Source organism: Oncorhynchus masou, chromosome 31, assembly GCF_036934945.1.
Source record: "Oncorhynchus masou masou isolate Uvic2021 chromosome 31, UVic_Omas_1.1, whole genome shotgun sequence".
NCBI lineage: Eukaryota > Metazoa > Chordata > Actinopteri > Salmoniformes > Salmonidae > Oncorhynchus > Oncorhynchus masou.
This window is the reverse complement of record NC_088242.1, coordinates 32,933,770-32,954,837: the sequence shown is the minus strand read 5'-3', so window position 1 is coordinate 32,954,837 and position 21,068 is coordinate 32,933,770. Positions and strand designations below refer to the sequence as shown.

General features: G+C 41.9%; 1 protein-coding gene across 1 annotated transcript in view; it reads right to left on the bottom strand.

Annotated features, from left to right (window-relative positions):
• Positions 1-21,068, bottom strand: part of LOC135523828 (protocadherin-15-like) — a 201,934-nt gene that overhangs the window by 123,320 nt on the left and 57,546 nt on the right. The window contains exons 9-11 of the mRNA XM_064950765.1: positions 9,067-9,237; positions 903-1,011; positions 217-329 (exon numbers count right to left, since the gene is read on the bottom strand). Coding sequence (XP_064806837.1) covers positions 217-329; positions 903-1,011; positions 9,067-9,237 — 393 coding nt within the window. The remainder of the gene's footprint in view (positions 1-216; positions 330-902; positions 1,012-9,066; positions 9,238-21,068) is intronic.

Here is a 21,068-nt window from a genome sequence, read left to right as displayed (position 1 = left end):
CACACACACACACACACACACACACACACACACACACACACACACACACACACACACACACACACACCCACACGCACACACAGCCAGTCCATCCCCAGTCTCTGCCTCTCTCTCTAGCTGTGAATTATTGGATCATTCCCCCTCTTAATCAGAATGAAAGACCATGATCTTGTCACGAAGACAGCATGCTGGGCTACAGAGCTTTATTCTTATTACCTTGATTACCAAGTCAAATCTTTGATACAGGTCCCTGTTGAGTGGTTTGAGGAGCTTCAGCTTGGCAGTGGTTCGGTTGAGAGAGAAGAAGTCGGCGTACTTCTCAGGCTTACCTAAACAGGGTAGAGGGAAATAATTGACCGTCACGTTGAAGGTCAGGGGAGAAGTTGGAGGCTTTATGAAAGTAAGTGCCTCTATGTTTCCCTTTTTTTTTAATGCTCCTTGCATTACACGAATGTGAATGTAATTCTAATGAGAAGTCTTGAAAAGACTCAGAATCTTTAGATATAATTTCATATTGTCAATGTATGTCAGAATATAGAAAAATATCAGGCATCTCCTTACTGGCCTCCCAGAGAGCCGGGGAGCGAGATGGGAGCATTGCACAGTAGCATAGTTCCCTACAGCCCTGCACTGTCAGTTCTCATCTCAGCTCTCCACAGGTGGCCCCCTGCTCCCCTTCGCCAGAAACGCATCCCATCCTCACCCGCCTCCTTCTTGTCCCTCCATTGCATACTCTCTCCCTCCCTGCCACCACCATCAGCTTTTCGGTTAGAGCTGCACTGCCGAGCCCCCACAACCACCACTCCTTACACTGGAGATAGCTATCCCCTCTGCATGACCTGGCATGGGAGCGGTACAGTGGTGACGGAATATAGATGACAGCAGTGTTGACAGGTACCTACCAATGAGGATGGAGTAGAGTATTCCTGGCCTCTCAGAGGGAGGCTGAATGTTCCTGTCCTGGTCAACGGCCAGAATGATGGGCGTCACGTTGACAGGGTTCACTTTGCTCTGAAAGGAAAGAGTAATGGTTAGTTCTATCTGTCAATACTCAGAAATGAGCCATTTACACAGTTTGGGATGCGGGGGCTTCCATTCTTAATGGGATAAAAGGCTGGCGAAAAGAAAAGTTGGAGAATTAATGCATGGTGTGCAATCTTCACCAATTAGTTACCTTTGGGTTTCAATGCAGCGACAGCAACATAATTGCCGTGTTTCAGTTGTACCTTTAAACATCATGGTCAAAGCAGAAATTATGTAGATTGTGCTGGCTTGTTTTGCAGTAAAATGTCTATTCACAAAACAGTGAAAACTCATAAACTGGATGATGTGAGGAAGGAAATTATTATATATAATGTGGACCTCTTTATCACAGCACCCGTCACAAAAAGCAATAAACTGCAGACATTTGTTTCCTCCTGAAGCAACATTTATTTTAGTCATTTAAGAGGTTGAAACCACAAGAGAGAGAGTTGGGAGAGACCAAGACCGTGAGAGAGAGAGAGAGAGAGACAGCTGAGGAGAGGGAGAGAGACTGAGAAAGAGTTTGCAAGAGAGAGAGAGTGTTTTTGTGTGAGAGAGAGAGAGAGAGAGAGAGAGAACTGGTAGAGAGAAATAACGATATGGAGTGAGTAACTGGTCCTTCACTCCAAGTTTCCCCAGCCTAGGGGGAGGAGTAAATTGTCTACTCCCTGTCAGCTCGTCTGCATAGATGTGCAGAAGCACAAGCACCACGCTGCCTAGTCTCAGTCCCAGTAAATAAGCAGCTCATTTATAATTCAACTCTACTCAGAGAAACCAAGTGAAACTGCTAAAAGTGAAGATGTTAGCTGCCTGGATGCCTCTGCAATAAGGCTCCGGGATAATATGTGTGTGCCTGTGTGTGTGCGCGCCTGTGTGTCAGCATTAGCCGTACAGAGACCCCATTGGGTAATTGTGATCCCTGTGTGCTGGGAAGAAGTCTCGAGCAGCTGCTGTAAACACACAAACAGGTAGGACCATATGCTCTGGGGGCTGGTTGGCAGGAAACTGCAATTTGTGACAAACATTGACGACAAATCTGTGACGAGCTGGAGGAGTAGACGCTGTTTGTATGAAAAGTAATTACAGACATCTTGGTTTCATTACCTGGTAGAGTATCAAGATAACAAGGAGGCAAGACATTCATACCAGCAAATGTAATATAGCCACCTGGAATAAAGCATTGGATTTAAAAGTCAAGTTCTGCATCTCCAACTAAAGCCTTTTCCTCCTATCACTGTTACCCATTGTCCTTGATCATCATGCTTCACACAGCCCTATGAGTAGTCATTAAGTAGCGGTGAACATGGTCTCCTCTCTGCTCTGTACATCTCCCGCCTGACTCATCATGGACCGCTGGTAACAGTCTGAGCATGGACCTTTGGCAATGATTTATCTCTGTGGGGCCCATTGTAATCTCAGCACCTGCAATTACAATGGCTCCAGTATGACTGCAGTAAATCTAATGACTCTGTGGGGCCCTCTCCTCGGTGGACAGACAAGCTATGATGATACTCCTTAAGTCAGCCCTTAGTCACTAGCAGTATGATAAGGAACTACCCCAGTTGGCAAATAACGTTCCAAGAACCATATGTTTCTGAGAGCTTGGTGAGAGCTTGGTTGTACTTTGGCTATCTTGCATACAACCGTTCCAAAACTGTCTGAGAATGGTGCAGGCTAGTTGCTTGGCTTTGAAACATTCTTAGAACATTGAAGGAACTTGACCCCAAAAAAACTTTTGTTGGGTATTTCATTAATTTAACTGAACGTTTCCTAAAAGTTCAAACCTTGGGAATGTTGTCAAATAGTCTAGAGAACGTTAAGAAACAACGTTCTGTGGGAATCTCAGTACAGGGCTGGGCAGTATACTGTGTTTTACTATACCGCTATGAATGCAACGACCGGTTTGGGTTTTTACTTGACCTTCTATAACTGTATTTCAATGTCTGGTTTGTTAAATTTGATACGCTATTCTGCCGTGTGTAGCACGTTTTTATAGTTTACTCCGCTACTTGAGTCATCTCTCTCCTCTCCCCATGCCGCTTTCCACACAGACCAAGCCCTGGCCCCTGTCACTCAAGGAGCACAGTTGTTGTTTCTTGACTATGAGACCACCTGCGGTCAATCTGCATGGTCAATGCAGCACATTCAACGTGATGCTGATGATCAGCTTCTTAATATACACTGAGTGTACAACACATTCGAAACACCATCCTAATATTGAGTTGCACACCCCTTTGCCCTCAGAACAGCGGGGTATGGACATTTACAAGGTGTCGAAAGTGTTCCACGGGGATGCCGGCCCATGTAGTCTCCATGTAGACTCCAATGCTTCCCACAGTTGTGTCAAGGTGGCTGGATGTCCTTTGGGTGTTTGAACCGTTCTTGATACACACGGAAAACTGTTGAGTGTGAAAAACCCAGAAGCGTTGCAGTTCTTGACACACTCAAACCGATGAGCCTGGCACCTACTACCATACCCCGTTCAAAGGTACTTAAATATTTTGTCTTGACCATTCACCCTCTGAATGGCACACATACACAATCCATGTGTCAATTGTCCCAAGGCTTAAAAATCCTTCTTTAACCTGATTAATCTACACTGATTGAAGTGGATTTAACAAGTGACATCAATAAGGGTTCATAGCTTTCACCTGGATTTTGGTCAGTTTATGTCATGGAAAGAGCAGGTGTTCCTAATGTTTTGTACCCTCAGTGTAAATCCACAGGTGTTCTATAATTACACTATTCGTTTGTGTATCTTACTCTCTTTAAACAGTTAGTCTTTTCTTAGCAAAACCGCTAATGCTAATCAGCTGGCTCGCGAGATAATAAATGCACTGAGTCAGAGCAAACGTAGCTAGCTAATGCAGCCTGATACCAGTGATGGTGTAGGCCCAAATCAGCATGTTGTTTGTGCAACAGTTTCTTCTAAATCAAAGAGGAATAGGTGAAGCATGAATATGTTAGCTACATCAAGTAGTTAAGAGAGAAAACATTTAACGCAGTCAAAGATTATAGGGTCCCCTAGGAAACCACGACTAACAGTTTGATTCCTACCCTGACACAATAACTCCTCCCTGGCTTTTTCAATGGTTATCATGTCAAACCACACTGTATTCATAGTGCCCAATCTTATAATCTAACTATATAATCAGAACATGATCCATTAGTTTTTTTACACTGCTGCTACGCTGTTTTTCAGTCACCTCACCCCTACCTACATGTACAAATTACCTCGACTAACCTGTACCCCCGCACATTGACTCGGTACCGGTACCCCCTGTATATAGCCTCGTTATTGTTATTTTGTGTTACTTTTCATAATTCTTTACTTTCGTTTATTTGGTAAATATTTGGTAAGCATTTCATGGTAAAGTCTATATTTTCGGTCTGCATGTTGTATTCGTCGCATGTGACAAATAAAGTTGTGTTTATTCTTCAATCAAGGTTGGAATTGAGTTGATTCAAGGCAAGGGATTATAATTTTGATGATGCGTGATACTTAATTTAGAAGCCTGTATTAAAAAAGTAGAATGTCTACTCTAGGTCTGTCTTTTTCTTTAAATGGGACTGCAGCAGGCCGAAAATATTTGTGTTCGACTGACTATACACTAAGAAATGAGAATCCCTCAATGGTTCTTTGGGAAGAGTGGTGGTTATTTGTGGAACTATACTGACCCAAAGAGCCCTTGAGCCCTTCAATGGTTCTTTACAGGTCAAAAGTATTTCCTATTTTAATGATAATTAAAATGTAGGGGTGGTGGCTCATTTGAATATTTTGTGGTGTGGTTTGTTCACAACTCTTTTTGTACAACCGTGAGTGAGAGTGTCATTCCAGTTTCTCTCATCTGTTGTGCTAAGCAGTTTGTTCTGTACTACTATGGCCAGTGGCAGTGTCTTATAAAAGACTGGTGTATGGCCTTGTGTAAATTGAGAAAGCTTGTAGTCCTCAATTCTCTAAGGGACCCCCAGCCATTATCTAAATAATTTTAACAATATGGCTAATAAACCCCCCCCCCCCCATTCTCCATAAAGGTTTCATAAAGAACCATCAAACTGGTTCAATATAGCCCCACACTAAAGACGAATGGTTCTATATAAGAGGTTATTAGGCATGTAACCATAGCAGAACCCTTTTTTGGCCCTACATAGAACCTTAGGAAAGGGTTCTTTATAGCACCATGCAAGTTCCATTTAGAACCTGATGAGCGTGGTCCTTTATAGAACCTTAAAAAAAAGGTTCCATATAGCACCAAAAAGGGTTATGCTATGGTTAAAAGCTAAATAACCAGTTATATAGAACCCTTCGTCATAACAATGTATATTTCATGGGACTGAGATACACAACTAGGCATGATGCCAAATGAATGTGTTGACTTTGATCTGATCGACAACGTAACGACGACTCCTCGGCAGAGGAGACAGAGTCCTCCACTCCGTGGTCCATAAATCAACTATTGACTGAACGTTAGCTGGCCGTTTTAAAGGCTGAACTAGAGGAAGATTGGCTTTTGGAGGGATCGGTTGAAAAGCACGGGAAGATTTTGTTCGTGTAATTAACCGAGGACGGATTCTCTGGAGGGGTGTGATCTGTGATGGCATAACGAACGAATAGCAGCCCTGTGCTCACACCTCTACTCCCACTCAACCACAGGAGGACACGCCAAGAGACTGCTCTCCTCTACTCTGATGAACCCAACCTTCCAATTAAACAGCTTCCAGACTCCTGTATGAGACATGGTGAACACTGACAAAGAACTTACATCAAAAGGCTATCAGGCATATTTTGACATGATTTGCAATTTCAGCACCTGTGTTCAAAAATCGGCTAATTACCCATGGTGAAGCACAGTTTAGCAAAACAAACGACTTGCAGTATAGATTTGAATCACTTGTCTGTTCACATCTTTATTATTAGCCACATCTTATTCCAGCTTTACATTTCAGCCTTGGAATAAATGAGCCAGTGAATGAATATATTGCATGCAGCTGACTTTCCTTTCCATTTTATATACACCCGTCACAAACAAAACAATTACGCTCCACTCAACACTGGGCTACAACACTTTCCAAGCCCCCTGTTGTAATTGTCAACAGACACCAGCAGTAGCTTTACCCACAGTTCCCTCGGTGCCATTTCCAATCTGATATCTGGGCTCTGATGGTATGTTAGATCCTACCGACACCAGCTACAGAGGATGTCCAGAGTGCTGCTGTGTATGGATGGGGGGGGAGAAAAAAAGCATTGGAGAGCCACTCCAGCCTCACCACGGATGTTCTTACTGCTCCGGAGAGGCTCACTAGCTCTCTGCTATAGAGGGATATAAAAAGGCGGAGTGATCAGCTTGTCTTGGGGAAAGTACCTCCACTCCAGTGGAGGCTGGTGGGAGGAGTCATAGCAGGGCGGGTCATTGTAATGGCTGAAATGGAATAAAAGGAACGGTATCAAATACATCACACATATGGAAACCACATTTGACTCCGTTCCATTCATTCCATTACAATGAGCCAGTTCCTCCTATATAGCTCCTCCCACCGGCCTTCACTCCTCCACTCTCCTATCCTCTACTTATGAGCATTCTCGCTGGGACAAGAGGGCCCGGTCCATGGCTCCTGCTCCCCAGAATGTCTCACTGTGTCCTGGATCCTCGGCGGAGAAGTGTAAGCAGAAGTGTAACTTTGTGACAAACAGCAAAAGGAGCTTTTACAATCTGGCCTATCAGCTGTTTCGCCATCTCTCCCTCCTCCTCCTCTCCAATCACAAGCTTAGATTTACTTGAGTGGTACTGAGAAGAAATAAATAAGTTGAAGCCTTATTTAAATGCTTCATCAAGCACCGACGGAGGAGATACGAGAGGCACATTTAGGAGATAGCAGTTGAGCTCCCTGACACAATTGAGAGGACGTCTGAGAGAGACAAGAGGAATATAACAGGACTTCATCATTACAGTGTGAATCTGAAATAGCCCCCTGGGAGCGATGGGATTGATGGGGATGGCATTCTTGGAAGGATGAGGATGAAGTGGGGGTGTTTTGAAGACCTGATAAGAGGTTATGTTGGCATTGCCACTGCATACATAGTCAGAATCAGGGCCCCTCACATAATGTCATCTCTCACAGCACTCGAAAACCATGTCCTTGAGTGCGTTCCAGCTGGCGTAAAAGTCCAGCCCCCAGCCTCCTAAAACAGTGGCGTAAACTTAAGGCTCCTATTACCTTGTTCTGTCATTTGGCTGCAGGGTGTTGAAGGATCTCAACGTGAACAACTTCTGTTTTCATAAACTGTAATTAAAAAGTAAAAATATTTAGATTTTATGTGGATAATGGTGTGTGTATATAGATTGTGTATAGGCTTGTCTCCCATATGAATCTTCTCTTTGTGCCAGACTGGGTTCAAGTGACTTCTGTTCCTTTTTTCTATGTATGTATGTATGTGTGTATGTGTGTATGTGTGTGTGTGTGTGTGTGTGTGTGTGTGTGTATGTATGTATGTATGTACAGTATGTATGTATGTACAGTATGTATGTATGTACAGTATGTATGTACAGTATGTATGTACAGTATGTATGTGATGCACAATGCAGAGAACACTGGAAGAATTATTATTATTCAAATTACCATAGTGAGTTATTTTTAATGTTTGTTTGTGTGTCAATTAATCCCATAAGGGATGGGTCGCCAATTGACGATGTGACACAAAAATTTGCCGAGGCTCTTAGTGTACCACTGCCGTCTCAAGGTCATAGTTTGACCTGTAACTCTATCTTTCTTAGGATATTGCCTAATGTTTGGAAAAAATGTCATTTTTAAAACTTTTCTGCAAAAATGTTGCTGGGCAGTATCAATGGAATGGACTGACAATAGCATTGGCCTGTATTGCAGTACTACTCAAGGTCTTTGTTTTTGTGCAGTCTGGGATTCAATCGCTGGGTGTTTTCAAGTCATGAGTGATAATAACTGGACTTTTCTAGATTCATTTAAGGCATTTAATGGGGTTGCCTGGAAAAAGCAATTGTCCTTGTTTCTGTGAGTATCCATTTTACATTTGGATTAGTAATACTTTAAAGGAATCACTGATTCTACTCAAGGTAAGAAAGCCCAAAGTGTAAAATTAATTACCTGTGAATTATCTGTCCTGTAATTATAGCATTTCCATGCTTCCATGACTCAGCCATTTACTTCTGGTAGACTTTGATCAAGAGAGACTGCCTTACCTAGATCAGTGAACACAAATCAATAGAACTGACAAGGAGATATGTTGATAATCATTCTACATGAGAAAACACGTGTCACGCTGTTTGGAGTTTAAATCTAATCTAGTCGAAAATACTTCCATACACAGTAGCCCTGACAAGTCAACACGATTCCTCCAATCATAAGAAGTGTCTGTCATCTGTATAGAACGCCACAATGCATTCACAATAGCAAACCACTACTGCTATTGCGAAAGACTAATCTAACGCTGGGTTGGGGAAGTTCTGTTGGATGGGGGTCAAAGGAGAAATGTTTGTCTTGTTCGGTCCTGTCACTTGTTTCTTTGTCCATGTATACCTGTCTTACCAATAACAATAAAGAAAAATTGGGATCATGAAAAAAACAAAAACAATAGCGCATCAGTGGTCGCTAATGTTCATAGTCATTCTCATCATTTGAACTTGCATCATCATGATGATTATCCATGAACACCACATGAAATATATCACTGCCCATGAATCTAGCATAAATCCATCGCAATCATAAATCGAATAGCCCTGCGTATTCAAAATCAAAATCTTGGAAATGAGCTTAAAAACCGAGGAAATCACACTGAGCCTCGTGTTTAATATTAATATGAGCGCACCCATGCTGCTGACATAAATGGCTCCTGAGGCTGACATACAAACAGAGGCCCAGAGAAGCCAAGCTGTCTCTCAGCTACCTCTCTCCCCAGCGCTGGGAGGAGTGAGCTGCCTCTCAAGCAGCCCTGTTTGAATAGAGGGACATGTCAAATGTTTCTACTCAGCAGGGGTTCTAGAGCTGGGGCTGGTCTGCAGTAACACTTACTGGGTCAGTGAGCTCCAGGATGTGGGCCCGGTAGGTGAGGGGGCTGCAGTCACGCGTGTTGTCAACCAGGGAGCAGGGCAGGAACATAGGCCCCAGGTCATCCCCATCCAACACGTCTACGGTCAGGGTGGTGGTGGCAGTGCGTCGTTCGTTGGGGTACGGGGCACGGTCCTACAGGGGGAGATTATTATTTACAAAATTGTATTTATCCTTTATTTAACCACATTGAGATTGAAATCCATTTTCAATCCAGAAAGCTGCATACATATACAGTGGGGCAAAAAACGTATTTAGTCAGCCACCAATTGTGCTAGTTCTCCCACTTAAAAATACGAGAGAGGCCTGTAATTTTCATCATAGGTACAGTTCAACTATGACAGACAAAATGAGAAAAAAATCCAGAAAATCACATTGTAGGATTTTTAATGGATTTATTTGCAAATTATGGTGGAAAATATGTGTTTGGTCAATAACAAAAGTTCATCTCAATACTTTGTTATATACCCTTTGTTGGTTTTCTGTAAGTCTTCACAAGGTTTTCACACACTGTTGCTGGTATTTTGGCCCACTCCTCCATGCAGATCTCCTCTAGAGCAGTGATGTTTTGGGGCTGTTGCTGGGCAACACGGACGTTCAACTCCCTCCAAAGATTTTCTATGGGGTTGAGATCTGGAGACTGGCTAGGCCACTCCAGGACCTTGAAATGCTTCTTACGAAGCCACTCCTTCGTTGCCCGGGCGATGTGTTTGGGATAATCGTCATGCTGAAAGACCCAGCCACTTTTCATCTTCAATGTCCTTGCTGATGGAAGGTTTTCACTCAAAATCTCACGATACATGGCCCTATTCATTCTTTCCTTTACACGGATCAGTCGTCCTGGTCCCTTTGCAGAAAAACAGCCCCAAAGCATGATGTTTCCACCCCCATGCCTCACAGTAGGTATGATGTTCTTTGGATGCAACTCCGCATTCTTTGTCCTCCAAACACGATGAGTTGAGTTTTTACCAAAAAGTTCTATTTTGGTTTCATCTGACCTTATGACATTCTCCCAATCTTCTTCTGGTCATCCAAATGCTCTCTAGCAAACTTCAGACGGGCCTGGACATGTACTGGCTAAAGCAGGGGGACACGTCTGGCACTGCAGGATTTGAGTCCCTGGCGGCGTAGTGTGTTACTGATGGTAGGCGTTGTTAGTTTGGTCCCAGCTCTCTGCAGGTCATTAACTAGGTCCCCCCGTGTGGTTCTGGGATTTTTGCTCACCGTTCTTGTGATCATTTTGACCCCACGGGTGAGATCTTGCGTGGAGCCCCAGATCGAGGGAGATTATCAGTGGTCTTGTATGTCTTCCATTTCCTAATAATTGCTCCCACAGTTGATTTCTTCAAACCAACCAGCTTACCTATTGCAGATTCAGTCTTCCCAGCCTGGTGCAGGTCTACAATTTTGTTTCTGGTGTCCTTTGACAGCTCTTTGGTCTTGGCCATAGTGGAGTTTGGAGTGTGACTATTTGAGTTTGTGGACAGGTGTCTTTTATACTGATAACAAGTTCAAACAGGTGCCATTAATACAGGTAACGAGTGGAGGACAGAGGAGCCTCTTAAAGAAGAAGTTACAGGTCTGTGAGAGCCAGAAATCTTGCTTGTTTGTAGGTGACCAAATTCTTATTTTCCACCATAATTTGCAAATAAATTCATTAAAAATCCTACAATGTGATTTTCTGGATTTTTCCTCTCTCGTTTTGTCTATCATAGTTGAAGTGTACCTATGATGAAAATTAAAGCCCCTCTCATCTTTTTAAGTGGGAGAACTTGCACAATTGGTGGCTGACTAAATACTTTTTTGCCCCACTGTAGTTTCACATGAATCACAACCTGGAGTGGAGTGGAGCGGCTCACTTTTTTCAATTTGAGAATGCACGGAGCTAGTAAAACTATTTCTGGAAAATGTATTTGGATACATTTGAAATAAATTACATTTATTTACCACTAAAATTTCATGAAAGACAATAGCTTGACAAACCAAATAAATATGTACAGCAGCCTAGAGGTAGGTAAATGAAGATTTCTTCCCCGTCTTCTTTCTGGCAGCGGTGAGAATGATGAAGAACTATAGTCGTGTATGCACTGAAGAGGCCATTCGGAGGCTTGCCCACTTTGGCCAGTCAGAACGTTGAATAAAAAAAAAATCTAAATTCACTGTGCGTCTGCCTTGATGTTCATAAAACTCCACGGACCCCCTCTTGCGAAGTGGAACCCCGAATGATATGTGTCCACTTAGTTATGGCAACATTGTTCCGCCGAGGACACCCAAATCAGAGTGGCCACCGCAAAACCCAAGGAGCCTGACCCTCTCTGGACATTGCTGTAGCCCTGCTTGGGGTATTTATCCTACACTGGCTAGTTGTTGAGAGACAGGGCCTGTTTTAGCTTGGTGTGTCGGGGTGAGCAATTGGAAATGTCAATTGGGGGAAGTTGGAAATAATAATGCATTTAGGTTATAGTTTATTGAGATGCATAAATACACCACATCAAAAGCTTGATTTTATGGCTGTTTTAAAATTAATTTCCTACAATTTTATGCAGTAATTATTTATGTTCACTACCCGGTCAATTGATATTGATAGCATTGTTTAATCTATGCAAATAAATTATATGAACTGATAGTTCACTTTCTATTCTGTAATAGGGTATATTGTAGCCATGTGTCAAGCTAATCAAATCAAAGTATATTTATGATACAGCGTGTAAGCTACACAATACAATGAAATGCCTACTTGGAAATAAAGCTCTCCTAGCAATCTATATGTATTTGTATTTATATTAGGCTATAGTCTACAAATGGCTATACCACAGTCTTAGGTCCTATTAGGCTGTCCTTCAGCACCACAAGTTGGTTCAACATCTTTAACATCATTCCGCGATCCTGGCGCTGTCCCTTTCAGCACCAACGAAGGCCGCTTCAATCGCTTGAAATGACATCTCATCCATACTGATCACTTATTATTATTATTATTATTACAAATAGACAATGATCACATCTCACAATGGTGCTCGTTTAGTAAATTTAGATCAAAGCTGAATCAAATGTCTCACAAGATCACATAATGAGGAATTAGCATTTTACATAACAGAACCAAATGGAATATCATAGTAAGCCTATAATGTTGCTGTCACACCAAAAACACCTCCTCGTTGCTAATGACATTTTAAGATGGTTAGCTGAAGTTGAAAGGTCACATTTTTTTCCTCATGTGCCAAAACTCAACAGTGTGTGCCACTAGAGGCAGGGTATATGGTTAAATTGAAACAAAATACAAGAAAGGCTTATAATTTGTCATTCAAGACAATCTAAATATTCCCATGAAATTCCCATTATCCTTCACGATTGACAGTGATGATGGCCTATTTTCAAATTAGGTAGCCTATACCTAACTTGGTGTTTGAGGGTATTACAAATTCAAAAATGTATGGAGACAATATTTGTTGGCATAGGCAGACATGCATTTTATGCATATTTTATCTTCTATAATTGACTGATCTAAAAGAATAGCACTACAGAACATAAAACAACTATGAATAGAAGTTAAAACAGTGCATCAGAGAACTTAGATTGCACGCTCTCAAACCTGATCTAAAATGGTCAACAGCCCTCCTATCTGGGATGTAAAATCATCAATGAGAATAAAATGATCTTGCTCTAAGTCCTTTTGCGAAGTGTTCCTAGATGATGGGGCAGCAATCCTAAAAGCACTCAGCACCAAACTCTGTTCTTGTGTTCGGAACAGTCCTGTGAATATATTGGCAGCAGCCCTAAAATGGACTTATAGACCAACATTAAGGCCTACTGTACCAATGAGCCTGTCGCCTTACAGTTAAGGATGGCCATCCTGCTAACGATATAAGGTACGGTGATGTGTAAAAGAGCTTTTGTGTTGGTTCTTAAAGCAGCGTGGTAAAGTATATCTAGTGTGTGCAGGTAAGACCCCAGGGCATTCGTGTACAGAATATCCCCACAGTCCAACAAAGGCAAGAGTTGCTGTCTTTTCTAGCTTGAAATGAAAAACAAGACTTGTTTCTATAGAAGAATGGCAGCTTAAGTTTAGGCTTTTCAGTGAGCTGTTGAACGCGGAGCTTTACAAATACAGCGTCTCATCGATGTGAAATCACAAGTATTTGTATGATGACCGCCACCTCTACTGGCATGTTTTGCAAAGGGACTCTCTGAGGCAGAGTAGAGGATTGCTTTCTTGTTCTTGAGAATACCATTGGTTTGGTTTTCTGTGAATTTATGACCAATTTGAGCTGAAAGAGGTTGTTGGACAACGTTAAATGCTTTCTGCAATTTGAGAAATGCCACATCTAGTGTGGGAGCCGTGCTATAGATGATGGTTTCATTTGCATATAGATGACAGGGGTGGATTTTAGTAACTGAGAATTGAAAGCAGGGTAGGCAACTAGATTCAGCCGCAGTCCGATTTTTGTCGGAGCAGATGGTTGGAGGGGCGGAACATAATTATAATAATTTCTACACTGCAAATTGACCACAACTAAGCCCAAAGAGAGATTGTATTTGAAAATAACAATAATTTCACATTGATACACATATCTATTATTTTATTTGTGGGAATACTTGAGATCAGATTTCCTAAATTAAACACGTTTTTAGCTAAATTCCTGGTGATTTAACAATTACTATTATTATTATATATATATATATATCTTCTTACAAAAATCTTAAGGGGGACAAAATAAATAACTCGCGAGCCAGTTTTGGATGTTGCCAACCAATGATTTAAAGTATATTTTTGTCTGTCTACCTTCATTCTGCAGCTGGGTTGTTCCCCAAAAAGAGTGCCTTGTTGCATCCCTTTGATATTGTAAGTACAAATTGTGCATTTTAAAAGCCTGCTATATCAGATGAAGTGCCCTTTAATACAGGCCACATGGAAAATTCTATAAAATCAGATGTTTCATAGGAATAAAGTTAAACATTTCGACATGTTCCTGCTGTGCATCCTCGATGACTTCTAAGAACATTTGAACCCATTACCACAACATTTCTCCAAGTTTTCACCATCATTGTAAAGGCCAAGATAGTTATTTTGTTACTTTTTACAAAGTCCTTTCTGAAGATCATTATTTATTTAACGTGATTAGAGATTCATTTTAAGGTCGACCCTGGTACCTGAGCTGAATTCCGTTTCAATATGGTGAAACCTTTTTTTAAATGATACTTTTTTGAAAGAAATATTGAACATTGAACAATCAAATCATAGTGCAAAAGTAGGTGAGCTGGTTCTACTCCTTTTAGCCTTTTTCTGGTGTTTTGTGGTGGAAAACTGTGTGGGTCGGCATAACACATCAACAATGTTACCCATACTGTAGCTAGACAGGCTAGAAATGCTGTCACAATACACAAGGGGATTTATGGCCTACTTAAGATGAAAATGTCCACCCTGTTACGGTCAACGCTGTTACTTTATTTGGCACTTAAATAGGCTTCTTTTTTCTTTTTTTTTATGTTTACTTAATAACCTCCTGAGATGGGAAAACATGTTTTCTATTAAGTTGAACATGTGCTCTTTATGACTGAATGTTAAAATTAGGGGAAATAAATATAATCATACAAATAAAATTGTTTTGGCCAATCCTCAAAAAGGGTTTTTAGTTTTTGAGATACCGCTACCCGAGGTAAAACAAAACCACAACCATGTTTTTTCACATCTCTAATATTCACAAAATGGATGATTGTGTAAAAATATTTGACTGCAAAAGTGGTTAAATTGATAGATATTGTGAAACCCCCTTCAGAATAATGTCTGGCTGGAGGGGGAGTGACCACATAAACTCATGGAACACAAAATGTCAAGCTCTAATATTGCTAAAATGAAGTAGTCAGTTGTCTACACTACATACAAAAACAAACAGCATTAGGCTATCTTAATGCATCTTGAAAATATAGACCTGTAAACACTGAGATAGAAGAGGTAAAAATATCAACTATGAAGATTTATGATGAATGTTTGTTGTTGTGGCTATTGAAATATAATCGGCTCTGGGCAGAGACCGCGAACACTGTAATTTATTTTCAATCAAAAAGGTACCTCTGTGGATTGGATGTTCCAGCCTCTTTCAATTATGTTAGGGGGCCAAATCCATTATGGCGTCCAGAATCCAATATGGCTGCCACAATACCATTATATGGTGTTTTAATCACCTGTACATGTTTTAGATCTTTTAGATTTGTGTGTACTTACTTACTTAGTGTACTATTTCAGTGTAATTCCACCATGGTTGGGAATCTAATAGGCCTCCCACAATTACAGTCAAATAGCTTGGTCTGGATATTGAAAAGGAAGCAGACGTCTTGGCATGCATGGCAACACCAAGTATTCCAAGTCACAAGCCTCCAACGAAAGAAAAGAGGGCATCCTCTCCCGAGCTCGACAACTTGCTGTATACCAACTGTGGGTCAACTTGTGCTTCCAGTAATCGTATCATTTAGAAGTAAGCTTTGATTCATTGCAAGTCCAATACGTCTGACTGAATCGAACATGACCTTCCACTGGCTCACTGCATTTATGATGCTGTATTGGGGATGTTCCGGTGCACTCCTATGCTGTTTGGGTTGAGCTGGCATATTTATTTTTTTGTCCACCCTCCTGGCCATCTGCTTGGAGTTGCCGTATATATGTTGACTTGGTGATATTATGGATGCAACCACAGATGACAACAAGCGCATTAGGCAGGTGTTCACTACAATGAATCAACACAATCTGAAACTCATTGAAAAGAAATGCCATCAACTTAGTTTTTTCACATCATAGGAATTGTGCCTATCCAATGTCAATGCCATCTTGAATCTCCCAGTCTGCTCTGGAGTTGCCCGTATATGTTGACTTCGTGACATTGGGATGCAACCACATAAGGCAGCTTGTTCACCACATTGAACCAACACACCTCTCCAATGTCAATGCCCTCCTGAATCTCCCAGAAGTGTCCTCGATAGGCCCACTCCACCATCAGTTCCCCCTCTGGCAGTTAATAAAGACAGAGACACAATGCAACTGGACTGCCACATGTCAGGAGGCCATTCAACAGCCAAAATGTCATCTGGAAAGTGCTGATGTGCATATTGCCCTCATCTGCACCTATTTTGCTACCACCCAGGGCTGGCCAGCCCATGTGACACCTGAACTGCACTAGCATGTGAAGAATGAGCTCTCATGCTGTGGTGACTAATGCATTGGCGTGGGAAACTGTACAGTAATCCCAACATATAAGGGCATAATGCCATCTATGGCAAACAAGAGGTCCTTTGGGAGGGACAAACTTAAATAAAGATGCTGTATATGATTGTGTATGGTGGCTGGGGATTGACTGTGAGATAGTGGTCTCTGCTTGATCAGTTTCACCACCTCTGCAACCCCGTTTCTTTCCATCAAAGCCCAGGGATCATCTTCTAATGTATATGTGTGTGGAGCTGCGCTACGTCCCTCATCACCAACGCCTCATAGTTACAGTCTATGACCTACACTCTAAGTAACCTCTAGGTAACCTGATATCACACTCAAAGGTTCTGTCACTTCATTTTTTGAACCTTTATTTAACTAGGCAAGTTAGTTAAGAACAAATTCCTATTTACAATGACGGGCTACCAGAAGGCAAAATGACTCCTGTGGGGATGGGGGCTGGGATTAAAAATTAAAAATAAAATATAAATATAGGACAAAACACACATCACAACAAGAGAGACACCACAACACTACATACAGAGAGACCTAAGACGACAACATAATATGGCTGCAACACATGAAAACACAGCATGGTAGCAACTAAGGTTGCACATTTTGGGGAATATTCAAAGGTGGAAACTTTCTGTGGGAATTAACGGAAATATATGGGAATTAACGGGAATATATGCAAATTAATATTAATACCATTGTAGATGAAGATGGTAGATGTAGATGTTTTTTTGCATTGGATATATTTACCATATCATATGGAGACAGAAACATAAACATTTTGCCTTATAATAAGTAGACATAATTGCAAATGATTAAGTCCTTCCAATAGAACAAAATGAAATTGTTATGAATTTAACTTTAATTAAATGATTTGACTCTTCACATGGGATGATTTCACTGAACAATAAAATAAACAAAATAAAATGGTTATGAATTTAACTTTAATTAAATGATTTGACTCTTCACATGGGATGATTTCACTGAACAATAAAATAAAGGGAATATTGAATGATCCCCAATGATCCATCGCATCTCCCAAAAGCATTTTCAACAAACATCTGTATAATAATAGTCTAGAAACTAAGGCTTTGATTGTCTTCCTCTCAGGCTTCCATGTCTTCTCCTCAGGCTTCCATGTCTTCTCTCTGGACCTCCTCAATGTCCAACTCTTGAACATCAGACTCTGAGGCCTCATCTTCACTGTCACTATCCAACCTTGTTGAGGATGGCTTGTTGTCAGGCTCAAAAAGTCTCAAATTTGCCTGGATGGCCACCAATTGTTCAATCCTTGTATTGGTCAGGTGGTTGCGTGCTTTAGTGTGGGTGTTCCCAAACAAGGACCAGTTGCACACTGAGGCAGCTGATGTTGGTGGGATTTGGAGGATGACGGAGGCAACAGGGAAAAGAGCCTCAGATCCACTTTGTCCCTTCCACCAGGTGGCTGATGAGATATGTTGGCACGACTGCCATATTGCATCTCCATACCAAAGCCCTTGCTTGGAAGTGTACGTCGCCAAACTGCCAAGAACCAAGAAGGTGGCGAGACACGGTAATGATGACACCATAGGCCTTGTTGATCTCTGCACCAGACAGGATGCTCTTGCCAGCATACTTGGGGTCCAACATGTATGGTGTATGGGCTTCAGGCAGAAGTATTCACACTTTTTTTTAAATGTATTTTTTTTACCCCCCTTTTTTCTCCCCAATTTCATGGTATCCAATTAGTAGCAGTTACTGTCTTGTCTCATCACTGCAACTCCCGTACAGACTCGGGAGAGGCAAAGGTCGAGAGCCATGCTTCCTACGAAACACAACCAAACCAAGCCGCACTGCTTCTTGACACAAAGGGCCTAGCCTGCCACAGGAGTCGCTAGTGTGCGATGAGACAAGCATATCCCTGCCGGTCAAACCCTCCTTAACCCCGGACGACGTTGGGCCAATTGTGCGTCGCCCCATGAGCCTCCCGGTCGCGGCCGGCTGCGGCAGAACCTGGGCTCGAACCCAGAATCTCTGGTGGCACAGCTAGCACTGCGATGCAGTGCCTTAGACCACTGCGCCACCCGGGAGGCCGTCTTCACGCTTTTTGATGCATTTCAGAATTGCAGTTTCCTCTGCTTGGAGCAACAGTGAAGTGGGCAGGGCAGTACTGATTTCTTGTCTTACATCTGCAAGCGGTGTCTGAATCTCAGACAGGATGGCATTGTCTCCCTCAATCTGTGCAATGGCTACTGCTATCGGTTTCAGGAGTTTCAGACTGCTTACCACCTTCTCCCAAAATTCATCATCCAGGAGGATCCTCTTGATGGGGCTGTCCATAATCGGCAGCACCATCAAGTGATATGGCCATTTCTTGGAGACTCCTTCCCCTCCAGGAGACTGTCAAACATGATGACAACACCACCCCAACGGGTGTTGCTGGGCAGCTTCAATGTGGTGCTCTCGTTATATGCTATAACTTGATGACCCTTCACATACCTAACCATTTCCTTGGCTCTCTTGTGGAGTGTATCCATTGTTTTCAGTGCCATGATGTCCTTGAGGAGCAGACTCAATGCATGAGCAGCACAGCCAATGGGTGGGATGTGAGCGTAGGACTCCTCCACTTTAGACCAAGCGACATTCATGTTCGCAGCATTGTATGTCACCAGTGCAAATACCTTCTGTGGTCCAAGGTCATTGATGACTGCCTTCAGCTCATCTGCAATGTAGAGGCCGGTGTGTCTGTTGTCCCTTGTGTCTGTGCTCTTGTAGAATACTGGTTGAGGGGTGGCGATGATGTAGTTAATTATTCCTTGCCCACGAACATTCGACCACCCATCAGAGATGATTGCAATACAGTCTGCTTTCTCTATAATTTGCTTGACCTTCACTTGAACTCTGTTGAACTCTGCATCCAGCTAATGAGTAGATAAAGCATGTCTGGTTGGAGGGGTGTACGCTGGGCGAAGGACATTCAGAAATCTCTTCCAATATACATTGCCTGTGAGCAGGTGAACCCGTTGTATACACAGCTCGAGCAAGACATTCATCAGCATTTATCTGACTAGGTTCCTCCATTGAGTCAAAAAAACGTATGATTCCAGGACCATTGAGCTGTTGCTATCGATAAGGTGTAAGAGTCATCATTTTCACTTCGAATAGAAGTAGAGGGACTTTTGTCAGAGGTTGCTTGTTGTGAGTGCTGAGGGAACTTTATGTACTTGGCCAGATGATTCTGCATCTTTGTTGCATTCTTCACATATGATTTAGCACAGTATTTGCAAATGTACACAGCTTTTTCTTCTACATTAGCTGCAGTGATATGTCTCCAGACATCATATAGTGCCCGTGGCATTTTCCTGTAAAGATTAGAAAAAAATTGTAATACAAACCCAAATACCATTCCATGTACAAATAAATAGTTAAGCAGTTAGATTAAACATCTCCTTTGTAAGATAAATGTTTTAAAATGAAACATGTATGGAAACAGGTGAATTAACACTCCTCATTGAGCAGGCTCAAGCAAGCTAAAAACCACATGGTAGCAAAAACTAACTAGTAGAAATTGTTAACAAGTTAGCAATGATTTAAAACACACTTTGATATAGGCTACTATTTACCAGTTAACAAAAAATCATGTATGTCATATAAAATATATTCACCCCACCCAGTATGATAATCAAAACTTACCAGAAAGCATGTAGTCCTTGGCTAAGACAGTGTAGTAGTGTGGGCTCAATAGCATTTCATTAGTGTGCAAGATCTTGAGAATCAGCTGTACAAATGATGGAAGAATGCACTGTGCATACAGAGGGTTGCAATTCCATTGAATTGTGGATAATTTAACCAAAATATGCCACAAGACCTAGATTTGCCTTATGCGTATCCCACAAAAAAGGTTCAATGTTATAAGCTAACCTTTTTTTATGAATTTAAGCAAAATTCCCAAATTTCCCGGGCTTAACGTCCCATGGAAATTTTCCGGAAGGTTTCCAACCCTTTATAACCCTAGTAGCAACACAACATGACAACAACATGGTAGCAACACAACATGGTACAAACATTATTGGGCATACTGTAGACAACAGCACAACGGGCAAGAAGGTAGAGACAACAATGCATCACACGAAGCAGCCACAACTGTCAGTAAGAGTGTCCATGATTGAGTCTTTGAATGAAAAGATGGAGACAAAACGGTCCAGTTTGAGTGGGTTTTTTTCAGCTCGTTCCAGTCGCTAGCTGCAGCCAACTGAAAAGAGGAGCGATCCAGGGATGTGTGTTCTTTGGGGACCTTTAACAGAATCTTACTGGCAGAATGGGTATTTTATGTGGAGGATGAGGGCTGCAGTAGGTAGCTAAGATATGGGGGAGTGAGACCTAAGGGTGTTTTATAAATAAGCATCAATCAGTGGGTCTTGCAACTGGTATACAGAGATGACCAGTTTACAGAAGAGCATAGAGTGCAGTGATCTGTCCTATAAGGAGCAAATCTGATGGCCGAATGGTAAAGAACATCTAGCCGCTCAAGAGCGTAATCACAGCCAACTACGCATAGTAAATATCGGCCAAATAAATCTCTCTACCTGACTTCCAAAGGAATATAAAGAAATATGCCACATTCAGGTCTGTTTGTGGCATCAATCTCACACTCTCCTTCACAACCAGACAACTAACCATTCCACTGCTGGAGTATCCCCTGCATCAATTAGGCTGAGATAACATTCCAGTTAGTCAATGATTCTCGTTGGCATGCAGACTGCATGTGCGGAGTGCCTCG